This window comes from Hemitrygon akajei, chromosome 4 (genome assembly GCF_048418815.1).
Source record: "Hemitrygon akajei chromosome 4, sHemAka1.3, whole genome shotgun sequence".
Lineage (NCBI taxonomy): Eukaryota > Metazoa > Chordata > Chondrichthyes > Myliobatiformes > Dasyatidae > Hemitrygon > Hemitrygon akajei.
Genome location: NC_133127.1, coordinates 47,573,800 through 47,588,612, shown reverse-complemented (window position 1 = coordinate 47,588,612; position 14,813 = coordinate 47,573,800). Strand labels below are relative to the sequence as shown.

The 14,813-nt window shown below is 40.9% G+C and overlaps 1 protein-coding gene across 4 annotated transcripts in view; it reads left to right on the top strand.

Moving 5' to 3' along the window:
- The window catches only part of lef1 (lymphoid enhancer-binding factor 1), a 178,168-nt gene that overhangs the window by 126,930 nt on the left and 36,425 nt on the right, over nucleotides 1-14,813 (top strand). For 2 of the 4 annotated variants that reach the window (XM_073042510.1, XM_073042507.1), the window contains exon 9: nucleotides 718-766. In XM_073042510.1, the coding sequence (XP_072898611.1) occupies nucleotides 718-766 (49 nt within the window). Of the gene's footprint in view, nucleotides 1-714; nucleotides 767-14,813 lie in introns of all 4 variants that reach the window. The other 2 variants (XM_073042509.1, XM_073042506.1) reach the window with 1 other exon arrangement.

Genomic DNA, 14,813 nt, shown 5'->3' with positions numbered 1-14,813 from the left:
TCAACTCCCCCTCAGATTTACTTACATTCTAGGGGCAACTTACAGTGTCTGATCACCGACTAACCTGCATGTCTTTGGGATGTGGGAGATATCTGGGGCACCTGGGGAAAATCCACACAGTCGCAGGTTGAACTTGCAAATTCAACACAGACAGCACCAGTGCTCAGGATTGAACCTGATTCACTGGACCTGTGAGGCAGAAGTTTTAATTGCTGCAACACCATGCCAACCCCTATTTCCCATACACTTTACTGCTGTACCTCTTGGGATCTTTAAGGAAGCTCGTGGATTATAAATTCAGAGTGATGGGCCTCCTGTGTCAGTTAATTTGCCCTCTGAGCCCTACTGATGGACTAGAACCCCAGACTGCACAGAGGCTTGATGCTCTTACCTAACTTCAATGGATTCTTTGTGAGATAAGATAATGCTAAAATCAAAACCAAGTGCTTAATAAATCCATCTCTTTTTCACTACATTACCAGTTTAGTTAGTGCAACATGGGGAAACTTAAAGTTCACATCGTTGCGTCTTTGAGGTTAATTGCTTGTGTGTTCACTCAACCCAAACCAACAAAGATATCAAGGGTGAAATTGTCCTTGAGCCAAAGTACAGATTGAACAGTAATGAAGGAAGAACATTAAAGATGATTATGTGAGATACGCTTCCTCTAAATAACTATTCGATAAAATTATCTTGAATTTGTTTCAACTGTTGAAGGGAAAGAAGAAGAAGAGGAAACGTGAAAAGATGCAGGAAACCACTTCAGGTAAGAAATAAAATTAGTGCCAAAAATTATTAATGCTTAAATAAAATCTCACACTTTGGTATGGATCCAATGCCTTTTATACAACATTTCAACCTGCTGAATTGAATTCTTGCTCAGCAGATATTTCTATGGGTTCAACTAGGTTCCATTGCATTGGGTTTTCAGATGTAGCAGTTACATTTCCCTCTGCTTTTCCCCTCTTGTCACTTTTCAACTCTTGTCAATTGAAGGGAAAGATGGGGCATTGTAACTTTACTGTCAGTGTCATTTTTAGCTGCATGCAAACTGTAATCAAACCACGTTGTGATATTCCACGTTGTAGGGTATCTGGTTGTGAGCAATCTTGAAGCCTCTATGGTGACTCCCTGATATTTAATAGTAAGTTAAATGGAAGTGTGTGTTAAATTGTATCTTTTAGGTATTTAAAATGTATTTGCCTGCTTTTGCATATTCTGTGCTTTGCTCTAAACTTAAGGTTACCATCTAATGTTGAACCAAGATCTCTCAGCAAGCTGCTATTAAACTGTTGTTAATTAGTATAAGGAAGAATTCATTGCCATGAACACAGCTTACTTAATTAATTATGAATTAATTTTGATGGTCAGTTATTCAATAAGGTGTTACTTAGCTAATTGGAAGCCAACAGAACCCACTCCAGTGTGGTAACTAAAATCCATTTCTCAAGGTTGAGTGAACTTTGGTTCGCAAGTGGAGAGAGTTATTACATCACTGTTCCAAAAGGTGGGGATGAGAAGTGACTTAATAAAATCTCAAACTATATGATCTTGAGTGCCTTTGGTGATTGGGGATATGCAGATGAAAATCAAAATCAAAGTTGCCTGCCAATGCTGGAAATCTGAAATAAAATAGAAAAACTTGGGAGCACTCAACGGGTCAGACAGTATCTCTGGAAAGAGAGAGAATTAATGTTTCATGACGAAGACCATTCAGCAGAATTGGGAAAGAGAGATTTAAAAGAGAGTCTTAAATTGTGGAGAAAATTTTGGGAAGATTAAGTAGGATAAAGGGGCTATCTATGGGGCCAAAGTTTCTGCAGGAATAAGTTATAAGAACCATCTGGTCAAATGGGATTTGGAAAGTTAGTGGGCGACCACACAGGCAAAAAAAACATTATACGCTGCTAATCACTGGGTGTGGGACACGTCCAGCATATCAGGCTATGCTAGTGAAGGGAATAATCAAACCCTATTATCACAGATTGATGATTGACCAGCTCTGTAACAGACAGAGAAAGCACGTTACCTAAAACTGGAGATGGAGAATTTGACATTGAACTGTGCTGATGACAGTGAATTGGTCCAATTCTATAGCACAGGCTGTGGACATACTATAAGTTTCCTTTGTTTTTGGAAAGAAATGAGAGTGCAAGTAAAGATCATCATGTTGAGTGTTTCTGAGATTCAGGGCTCCAGCTGTTCTCCAGATTTATATATTGCTCATTGGTGGACATTTCCTCAGCACCCACAGTGCTTCCACTGTTAATTAGATCTGGTGGTTTCCTCCAGAACCCCTTCTTCTCTCCTCCTTCTTTCTACATTTATTTAAATTCCCATCACTTAATCAAATTTTGATCAATTGCATTAGTACATCATTATTTTCAGTTTTTACTTGCATGTTACCTTCGGATGTTTTTCAACCCTAAAATGGATCCAACCCTGAAGCTGCTGGAAAACTCAGCTAGTTACACAACAACTTTTTCCTCTCCACCATCAGGTTTTTGAACAGTCCGGGAACCCATGAACACTAACTCACTATTCTGCATGTTGCATTATACTAAAGCAACAAAACAGCGAATACAGAACATAGAATAGTACAGCACAGTACAGACCCTTCGGCCCACAATGTTGTTCCAACCCTTAAACCCTGCCTCCCATATTTCCCCCCCACCTTAAATTCCTCCATATACCTGTCCAGTAGTCTCTTAAACTTCACTAGTATATCTGACTCAGGCAGTGCATTCCACGCACCAACCACTCTCTGAGTGTAAAAACCTTCCTCTAATATCCCCCTTGAACTTCCCTCCCCTTACCTTAAAGCCATGTCCTCTTGTATTGAGCAGTGGTGCCCTGGGGAAGAGGCGCTGGCTGTCCACTCTATCTATTCCTCTTAATACCTTGTATACCTCTATCATGTCTCCTCCCATCCTCCTTCTCTCCAAAGAGTAAAGCCCTAGCTCCCTTAATCTCTGATCACAATGCATACACTCTAAACCAGGCAGCACCCTGGTAAATCTCCTCTGTACCCTGTCCAATGCTTCCACGTCCTTCCTATAGTGAGGTGACCAGAACTGAACACAGTACTCCAAGTGTGGCCTAACTAGAGTTTTATGTCATGATATATATTCCGAACATCTGATATAGTGAGTTAACATGCCATAAGATCTGGGAAAAATCAAAAGTCATCCATATTTGTCATCCTGCATCAGATGTTCCCTTCATACTGATAAGAATTAAAGCTCTGTAAAGCACCCTTGGTTTAATCTGCAAGGCTGTCCTTCAGCTCCTGGCAGACTGCAGCTTCCACCTTGTGATATAGTCCCATTCCAACCTCCCATTGCCAGGTGCTATGATGATGCGTTTACCACTCACCGAACGCAGTCGTCCATTCTACCACATAGCAAAACCAAGACAGCTTCAGATAAGTGGCAAGGAGTGTGTCAGGCAAAGACCATCTGCAGCAAGCTGAGAGAAATTCAAAACCCAAGCACTGCAGACACTGAAAACCTAAAATATAAACAGAAATTGCTGCAACTACTCGGAGGATAAGGCAGCATCCACGAAGCCATTATTGTTCAGAAGATCGGAAAGAATAGTAAAATCAAATCAAATCCAAACCATTGTCATGCATTTTTTTTGTTTGTCTGGCTGCTATTTTAAACTGAATTTGGAAGAGAAAGTGAGATGCTATTTTTCCTGAAATATTACTGCTCTTCTAATATATCTAATAGTGAGCACAGAACTCTTCTCTGACTTTAGCAAATGTATACAGATCCAAGTAACTGTGATAGACCTAGGATGAGCAGAATTAGTCCCCTGTAGCAGCAAGCAACCTGTTTCCCTGTATAACAACAATCACTTTCTGTCTATATTCAGACCCAGTGCAGGTCATGACATGAAATTTAGTAATGTGACTATCCCTTCCCATCTTGGCACCATCCCTGGATTTCCCTGATGCTTTCCCTCGTCTGCTTTTGGAGATTGTACAGTTCAATTACTTTGCGCCTCATGCCTCTTGCGTTTTCTTCCACACCATTTTAGCAAAAGAATGTAAACCAAAGATAAGTACTGCATGTTTTTATTTCAGCACTTTGAAAGTGTGTCAAATGCCAGGATGTGAATCGGTTTACTGCCATACATAAATATAACTTTACAACCTTCATGGTAGTTCAGTGTTTACAAGCTGCATGCTGGCAATAGATCTCTAGAAACCAGCTTGCAGGGTCTTGAAGAGTCAAGGAGGCACCAGGAGATGTTATAGGTGGTTAGAAGAGGAAAATTAATTGTTTGTGGTACTGAGCCTGTCTGAGTCTTTTGCGCAATGACGCGAATGCCGCAGAAGTGTTGGTGGGTACGTTAAGCTAAAACAGTGCTCCGCTTGTGTGTTTACAGTTAGATTAACCAGCAGATAAAGTCACAGCCCAACGACCACAGGCTCCTTCGCTATAGTGCAAGTAAATGTTACCCACCGTGCTGCCAAGCCGCATTTCTAGGAAGGTGTGTACTGATCTTAACAGGCACTGAACCCCTGCATTCGCAGAACACAGGTAGCTTCGAGCAGTTAACACGCCTGTCAGCACTTGTGTTTATTTTCCGTGGTGTTCAGGGAGGCTGCCAGCATGTATTTACAGACTCTTGCAAGGAAATGTAACTGAGGATGCAGCAGCATTAAACAACTAAATACTTGGAGGCAGTAAAGGTTCTGTTGTCATTTCCTTTTTTTGAAACTTGACAGCTTGACAACATATATACTTTTTAGCAATTTGTACATGTTTTTTGAGATAGAGAAATTTTAAGACCACAGTTTTTTTCTAAGCTGCCATAAACATGTACAATTGATAACACACTTGTCTTTGAGTCCAAAGTTTCCACGACAACTACTGTGTAACTGAGGGAGTGCTGCAGTGATGGAGGTGATATGTTTTAGATGTGATGTTAAGTGCGCCTATGATCTCATGCTGCTATTATAATGAAGTGCAGAGCAGTTATCTCAAGTGTCCTGACCATTATTTATCTCTCGATCAATATACTGTATCTTAACAAAATAGCAGATGATCTGGTCCTTGTAACTGTTGTTTGTGCAGCTGCTATGAACAAACTTGCCGCTGTATCTTCTACTTTGTAAAGGTTACTTCACTCTGTTGGACTCTTAAAAAGAATACGAAGATGTGGCAGAAATATAGAAAGTTATTTTCAGCAGAGGTGAAACTTAACTTCTTCAGTTGCAGAAAATATCCAAACCATATATATTCCATTAAAAATTTGATCTGCTTGCACAATTTACATTAAAAATAGAATTCTTCACCTCGAAATTAACATTTAGATGAAATAATTAACATTTTCATTTTTTTTAAATACCATAAAATCCAGGTTATAAATTAATTTATTCTAATGCTTCTGACTTTTCTAAGGAGCTGGCTCGATGTTCTATTCTACAGAGTTTGCAGTTGCAATAAAAAAGACAAAATCTATGGTTGCTTCTTAGAAAGATAATTGGTTAAAATAGTTATCTAGCCAAATGAGGGGGCATTACAGAAGTGAGTGAGAACTGTCAAAGAGGTGGATCTTTACAGTGCCTTAAGAATTTGAGGGCCAAGGCAGCTCAGGGTAGATGGGAAGGATTTAGTGATGTCTAAGAAGTTGCAGATATCTGAGTGGACTAGTGGGTGGAGTGGGAATTGGGTATTCACCAACACCAATACTTTTGGCAGTGTTAGCTGGCTGCTCCACATAATTCCATGCATTTACCACCCTCAAAGGTTGTAGGGCCAGAGGAAGAAGCAGTGATGAGGAATAATTGAGAGATCTAACCAGTCCAGACATGGATAACAGAGACAGTAGTCACTGGTTTTGGTAGCACTGTAGTTACAGTGTGTCACCGGACTAGCATCCAGAGATCTGAACCAGTATTCCAGAATTTTAAAATCATGATGGCAGCTCAGAATCATAAATTCAGGTAAATATGGAATTAAAAACATAGTAATGACTTATTGTAAAACCCATACTTGAGTCTTTCTTTATTCTTACTTTATCTGGCTTGTATTCTGGAGAACTGGAAAATTGCAAAAGTCACTCCACTCTTTAAGAAGGGAGGAAGACAAAAGAGAGGCTAGTTAGCCTAACCTCAGTGGCTGGGAAAGTATTGGGAGTCTATTACAAAGGATGAAGTTTCAGAGCATTTGGAGAAAATTCAAACATGTGATGTGTTAGGTGTCCTTGTGCAAAACTCCCAGAAGGTTAATTCACAGGTTGAGTCTGTGGTAAAGAAAGCAAATGAAATATTGGCATTTATTTCAAGGGGAATAGAGTAGAAAAACAAAGAGATAATGATGAAGCTTTATAAGTCACTAGTCAGGCCACACTTGGAGTATGCATGGGAATCTCATTGAAACCTTTCAAATGTTGAAAGAACCAGATAGGATGAATGTAGAACAAGCTAGAGGAATTCAGCAGGTGGGACAGCATCCGTGGAAATGATCTCAGCCCGAAACGTTGACTGCTCGTTTCCATGGATGCTGCCCAACCTGCTGAGTTCCTCCAGCTTGTTGTATGTGTTGCTTTGACCACAGCATCTGCAGTGTACTTTGTGTTTAGGGTGAATGTGGAGAGGGTATTTGAAGCTAGAGGGCACAGCCCCAAAATTGAGAGGTGACCCTTTAGAACAACAGAGGTAAGGAAGAATTATTTTAGCCAGAGAGTAGTAAATCTGTGGAATGCTCTGCCACAGACTGGGGTAAAGGCCAAGTCCGTGGGTATATTTAAAGTGAAAGTTGATATTTTCCTCATTGGTTGGGCATCAAGGGATATGGTGAGAAGGTAGGTGTTTGGGGTTGAATGGGACCTGGGATCAGCTATGATGAAATGGTGGAGCAGATTCGAAGGGCTGAATGGCTTAATTCTGCTCCTATGTCTTATATGTGACTGCATATCTCCTAATGTGCTTGAGTGCAATTATGTATGATCAATAAATTCTGGCCTAGCTAGCCACATCTACATCCACCAATCATATGAATCCATCATGAAAATGATCTCCAGGGTTGCTGCTTGCATTTGATCTAATGCCCAATGTGTATCTGCATTTTTCCTTGCCCTACATCCCTTGTGAGCTTTCTGCTTTTACAATGGATGTTAGACAGCTGTTAAAATCTAAATCTGAGGACAAGGATAGGTGCACCATGATTAGGTTATGTGGCAGGGATGCCCAAATGGCTGCAGATATCCAGGAGGAAAGGTAGATGGAGTGGAGATGGGGTGTTCACCTTCATTCGAACATTCACTTGCGAAGAATCTTAAATGCAAAATGGTTTGAAAGGTCAGTGGCTGAAGTTGAAGAGTCAATGATCATATTGTTCCCATCGTTGATTCGGGGCACTTTATATGGGCTGGAGATACAAGAGACTGAATATGCTGGAATGTGGAGCAACACAGAAATACCTGAAGGATGCTACCTGACCTGATGAGTGTCTCCAGGATTTTGTGTACTACTCTGGTCAGGCCGACATCTTCTCTCTGTAAATGGCTATGTTTTAAAGTATAGTGCAACCATAAAGTGGCCTTGTTTTAACTCTAAGTGTGAATGGGGGGCATCTCGTTTGGTCACTTCTACTCAGCCACATTTTCTGGGAGGAATGTGACCAGGTAGTTTGGTTTCACTCCTGATCCCGCTAATTCAGTTGAGCTGAGGCAGATTTGCTCTAGAGCTTAGGCGGCTCTGTGTGAGAAGTAGGTAGTACCACACCAACAAGATATCTTGTTCCTTTCTTTCACCACCCCCCCCCCCCCCCCCCACTGACCTCCTTTCCCCTGCAGCAAATGCAGTTTCTTAACCACTGTCAGTTTGCAAGCACTTACCCAACAGTCAGTGGGAGGCAAGTGGGAACTGATCAAAAGTGACAGCACATAACTTCTAAAATAAAATCTGAAGGTACTTCACCCACATAAACCACTCAAACCTTCTCCTGTGCCACCTCTTCCCCCTCCCAAGGCAACGTTATTTTCCATGTGGAAGGGTAAACTATGTATTTCTGTGCTGCAACAAACCGTGGTCACTTTTAAAGTCGGTATCAAAGGTTAGTAAGCTAAGAGTTCAAAGTAAATTTATTATTAATTATGTAAACAAAGACTGACAAAGACTATGCAAAAGAAGACAAATCAAGTGTTTATTTTCATTTAACTATACACATGTCTATAAACCAGAGTGTAAAGCTGAGTAGTACATATAACACACAATAACTTATGGGAGTATGGATAAAATCTACAGATGAGTCACGCATAAATAAGAAGCAAAATGCATAAATTAAATATTGTAATTTATTGTAAGTAAATATTGTATAGATTAACCAATGACACTTTGAATGCGATGCGGCCAGGAGTTCAGAAGCCTAACGACCCAAGGGAAAAAACTGTGTCCCTTCCTGACTGTTCTTGTTTTTATGCGTTGGAGTCTCCTGCCCGATAGTAGAAAGTCAAAGAGAATGCTGGATGGATGAGTAGGATCCTTAATAATACTAAAGGCCCTGCATATGCAGCGCTCCTGATAAATCTCCCCGATGGATGGGAGGGAGACCCCTACGATCCTCTCAGCTGTTCTCACTGTCCTTCATGGGGACTTCTGGTCCGATGCTCGACTGCTCTCATAGCAGATGGGGATGCAACTTGTCAGGACACTCTCAATGGTGTGCCTATAAAATACAGTAAAGATGTGGGGGGAGCCTCACTTGCCTCAGTCTCCTTAGGAAGTGGAGGCACTGCTGTGCCTTGTTCAGGGAGGTGACATTAAGGGACCAGGTGAGGTCATCTACCATGAGAACTCCCAGGAACTTGGTGCACTTAACTCTCTCTATGGAGGAGCCATGTACTCACAGAGGGGGATGGTTTATCTGCACTTTCCTGGTCCACAATGAATTTCTTGGTCTTCTCTGCGTTCAGACTTAGATTCTTCACACAACAATCCACCAACCACTTCATTTCCTCTCTGTACTCCATCTTGTTATTGTTGCTGATGAGCCCAACCACTATTGTACCATCTGCAAACTTGATGACATGGTTTGAGCTGAATCCTCCTTCACCTCCTCCACCTCCTGCCCAACCCTGCTAGGGGAGGCCATCTGGGAGAAAGTCCTGAGGCTGAGCACAGCCCCCCAATTCATTGTGTCCCTCTTCCCCCATCCCCCCCCCCCCCAGGCTGCAGAGGGAGACCCTGCAAATAATAAAGTAGGTAAAGAAATAATACTAAGAACTTAAGTTTTAGACTGTGTGAAAGTGAATCTATAGGTTGTGGAGTCATTTCAGCATTGAGTTGAGTGAAGTTATCTATGCTGGTTCAGGAGCTTGGTGGTTGTAGAGTAATAACTGTTCCTGAACCAGCTGGTGTGGGACCTCAGGCTCCTGTACCTACTCCCCAATGATAGTGGCAAAAAGAGAGCATGGCCTAGAAGAGATAAAATCAAAACCATGACTTCATAAAAAAGATTTAATCTTGGAGTTTATGACATTTTATTGACATTTTATTGACATTTTATTTGCACTTTGCAACAATCTAAATTGCAAGCTTTATTTAAATTTGTATTGCTGATTTTGTGCACAGAGAGTGGTACATTGATTATAGATTAGCTGATGTCTCTAAGCTCCATATTCCAAATTCCATTTTAGCTCAGAAGGCTCACGTGCAGGTCAACAATTTGATCAGGGTATGCATCACAATTGAGCTGCATCCTAGACTACAGCAGAGAATTTGGTTGGTGGTTCTATTTCTATTCTGAGAAAGTAGAAGAAGTAGGACATTTAGAGCAACATACAGGTAGTCTTGTTAGGTAAAGTAAGATAAAAAATTGTTCATAATAGTTACTATTCATTGGAGAATATACTTAGTTCTTCTTTAAAACATTGTGAGTAACTAATAAGTCCATAAGACATGGGAGTTGAATTAGGCCATTTGGCCAACTCTGCTCCGCCATTCAATCAAGGCCGATCCGTTTTATCTCTCCTTAGTCCCACTCCCCAGCCTTCTCCCCATTACCTTTGATGCCATATCCAATCAAGAACCTATCAAGCTCTGCCTTAAATATACCCAGCAACCTGGCCTCCACAGCTGCCTGTGGTAATAAATTCCACAAATTCACCACCCACTGGCTAAAGAAATTTCTCCGCATCTCAGTTTTAAATGGATGCCCTTCTATCCTGAGGCTGTGCCCTTTTGTCCTGTACTCCTCCATGATGGGAAACATCCTTTCCGCATCTACTCTGTCTAGGCCTTTCAACATTCAAAAGGTTTCAATGAGATACCCCCCTTCATCCTTCTAAATTCCAGTGAGTACGGACCCAGACCTATCAAACTTTCCTCGCATGATAACCCTTTCATTCCCAGAATCATCCTTGTGTACCGCCTGTGAACCCTCTCCAATGCCAGCACAACTTTCCTTAGATGAGGAACCCTAACTATATAATGCAAATAATGATTAAATTGCATTCTATCCCATTTCACCCATTACTTCAACCTACCTACCTGTTTTACCTGTGAGGTGCTAGATACTGAAATGTGTCCTCATTAACATCAGGAATTAATGTGCATCCACCATGGGAAACATCAGGAATTAATCATGAAGAAGTGGGCTTTGCACCTGAACATCTAGCAAATGATGTTTGTAACTATTAATTAGTGATGAGGCTGAACATTGACACCCTCACTTAATTAATTGTGTATTGTTACTGAGTTGATAGGGTGGGACATTTGGGAATTCTCTTTATTCATTGTCATATTATGACATTTTGGGAAGGTTGACAATTATTGTCAACTTTATTTTGTATTATTTTATACTTTAATTCTTACTCCTTTGTTCACTATCTATTTTGTTCATTAGACTGTGAATACTTTGCTCCATGTGGCAATTTTATCACCACCTTTTTTTTGAAGTCCAAGAAACCAATAACGCGCAACAAACATCTGCCTGGATTCTGATCTTCTTTTTCATCCTCTGGGAATAAATCTGTCTCCTCAGATCACGGGAACTGTGTGGGATCTGCAAACTGGCTTCCTACTTCCTTGAGCCTCCACACACTGGCCACCAGCCTCCAGAAGGAAAGGACAGCATTGGCAGGGCAGGCAGTGGCTACGTAGACTCAAGATGCATTGTATTTGCCACATAGGGCAACTTGGATTCTACCATCTAAGTAGTGCAGGCTACCATCCTCATATGATAAGCATTTGTACAGTTCTTAGCTATATAGCATGGAAAGAGGTCTATTATGATCAAGATACCCATCAAAGCTAAAACTATTTGCCAACATTTGGCCTGTGACCTTCTAAAACTTTCCAATCCATATACCTGTCCAACTGTCTTTTCAAAATTTTGTTACATTTTAGCTGCCTTAATCACTTCCTCTAGCAGTTTATCCCATGTTCATACCACTCTTTGTGTAAAAAATGCATCTCAAATTTCTATTAAATCTCTCATCTCTCATCTTAAATCTCTCATCTTATTCTTGCTTCCCAGACTCTGGGAAAAAGACTGAACGATTTCATCCTGTCTATGCCCCTCATGATTTTATACGTCTATGTAAGATCACTCTTCATTTTCCTATAGTCCGAGGAAAGAAGTCCCAGCATACTGAAACTCTCCCTATAACTCAGACCCTCTGATCCTAGCAACATTCTTGTAAATTCCTTCTGTCTGCAGGTTTTTGGTGTTGAAAATAATTTCCAATTGGCATCTTTGTTTTTTTTCTACAGAGTGTGTGCACATGTAAAATGTTTTAAACATTTTGGAAATTTAGACTGTCCCTTATAGTAGAACAGTGGTTTTAGAAGTCTACACTTTTCCTCCAGGTGAAAAGGAAGTAAAGTCATAAAAACATACCAAATAGAAACATTAAATCTGAATCCCATCTTATAAATTATATTTTCCCTCCTCCAGTTCTCCTTACATTTACCTGCAGCATGGCAAATTACAGTGGCCAATTAACGTACCTGTAAGCATATGTTTGGCTGTCGGAGGAAACTTGTACATCTTGGGAAATCCATACAGTGATGCGGAGAACATGCAGTCTTCATACATACAGGCTGTACCCCATCCTGCTGGAGCTGGAAGGCAGCAGCAGTAACCACAGTACTGCAGTCTCACCCAATCCACTTCCCAAAGTGACAATCAAATTGGTAACTCACTTGTTCCCGTTGAATCCTTGACCATTATTCCAGAAGCACCAAAAGCAAGAGTCTAACATGGGTGAGGAACTCCTGTTGTGGATACAGATCAGCACATCGCGTAAACCAGCCTCCCCAGCCATCCTCAGCAAAGATACCTTTCACCCGAGTTATTCTCTCCTTTCTCTTCTCCCTTCAGGCAGAAGATAGAAAAGCCTGAAAATATTCATAACCAGTAGTTTTTATCCCACTGTTATAAGAAAATTGAACAGTTCCCTAGTAAAATGAAAGAGCCTTGACCTCACAATCTACCTCGTTTAGCCTTACGCCTGAATGTCTGCCTGCACTATAGTTTCTCTGTAGCTATATTTTCCATTCTGTTAATGCTTTCCATGGTACTGCTTTAACACACTTTGTAATGAAATAATCTGTAAAGATGGCATGGAAAACAAAGTTTTTCACCATTCCTTGGTATGTGTGACAATATTAAACCAATTTACCCATTTATTTGAGAACTTGGTAGGCTTGAAACCTGATACGTCCCAAGGATCTGATGACCTACATCTTAGAAATGGAAAGAAATGAGGCCTCTGTCGGTCAGAGTTGGCCATGGATATTGCATCCCAACTGTCTAGTTACGTAAGCCTGGACAGTACGATATGGAGAGCAAGCTGTGTCCATGTAGCAAGCTTCCCCTCTTCATGCATCTATGAACCCAAAGGAATGGCAGAGACCATTACAGTTTGGTACCAGCAGCATTGTGGGAGTTGCCAGTCAACTTTGAACTCAAACAAGAGAAAATCTGCAGATGTTGGAAATCCAAGCAACACACACTAAAGACTGCAGGAACTCAGCATTTAGTGTGCATAACATTCAATGTAGAATTGCCTTAGGGACTCAGGCTCCCGATTTTTCCCTCAGCGTTTACTCCCAGTCTTCCCCATGAGTGGGTATAGCTGCAAGGCAGCGGAGGTTTGAGATCAGAGTTTTCCTTCTCCTAGATGAGCTGCTAACTACAGCTGACAAGCCTCAACTCCTGAAGCAACTGGCTTTAAGGCACCAGTAACTATCCTTGACTCTTCTCCTGTCAGTAGAAACAGTTCCGCCAGGCTTAGTAGCTAAGCTACGTGTGAAGGCCAAGAGTTGGACTTGGTTGTCAGAGGCTATTTGAAGCACACACCATTGGGAGCATTTAACAGGTAGTGGGAGCTTGTCCCCATTACCACCTCTAGCTATAACAATCTTAAGGAATAAGTAGTGATGACTTCTTTGGAATAACCAAAGAACTGGTAATGGGAATAAAGAATACTCCAAGTATTGATAGATTCACAGTGCTCCTCTGGGTTACTCCACTAACTTAAGGAATAGGGGAGAGATAACAGCAAACTTAGCCTAACTTCAGTGCTTGGGAATGAAGGATTTAATAATTTCTGTAGATCACCCTGAAAAGGATAATAGGACTGAGCAAAGTCAGCATGGATGTATGAAAGAAAAGTCACGTCTGACTGATCTTCCTGATAAATTATTTTAGAATGTGACTATTAAAATAGTATGGGAAAACTAATAAAGGTGGATTAAAAACAGAAACTATTGGAAAAAGTCACTAATCAGGCAGCATCTGTTAACAATGTTGGGATTCAGTGTTTCAGGTCAACGACCCTTTACCAGAACTGCAAAAGTAAGTGATAAAGAGTTTTAAATTGCAAAGCTTGTGGGAGAGATAGATTAAATAAAGGGGATATCTCCGATCGAGAGGGTTCAGGGGTGAAATAGTGAACCACTGTTTATGAAGCCATCTGGTTGATTGATTAATAAGGAGGGAGGGAGAGAGAGCACATTACCACAACATTCCTGATCTCATCCAATAGAGCCCAAGATCTGGCAGCAGAATTAGGCCATTCAGCCCACCGAGGCTGTTCTGCCATTCAATCTGACCGATATTTTTCTCTCTCTACCCAGTTTTCCCACCTTCTCCCTGTAATCCTTAATCCTCTTAACAATTAAGAAACTACCAATCTCAGTCTTAAATATATCCAAAGACATTGCTTTCTGTCTACACCAAAGGTGTTGAGTTTGAAAGGGTCGAGAGCTTCAAATTCTTACTTATGAACATAACCAATAACCTGGCCTGGTTCTGGTCCAACCATATTGATGTCGCACCCAAGAAAGCTCGCCAGTGCCTCTACTTACTCAGGAGGTTAAAGAAATTTGGCACATCATTGTTGAATCTTACCAATTCTTATCATTGTACCTTAGAACACATTCTGCATGGATGAATAATGGCTTGGTATAGCAACTACTTAACACATGACCACAGAAACTTCAGAGTTATGGACACAGGTCATGAAGGCACAAGATATTCGGAGTGCTGGAATCTAGTGCATAAAGCTCAGCATGTCAGACTATATCTTTAGTGACAAAGGGATGGTCAGCACTTCAGATTGAGACCCTGCATCAGGACTGGGGAGATAAAACCATAGAACATTACTGTAGTGCTAATGTGACTCGGACACCAGAGTATTAAACACACACATTTATTCACCAGACTTCCATTTTACAAAACCCAGCGTTCTGATGTCATACACACTCTGACCTACGAATATTCACATAATACATTACATCCCCCTTCTCAAGTTTTTTTTTACAATACTGTGAATTACCAAAACAATGC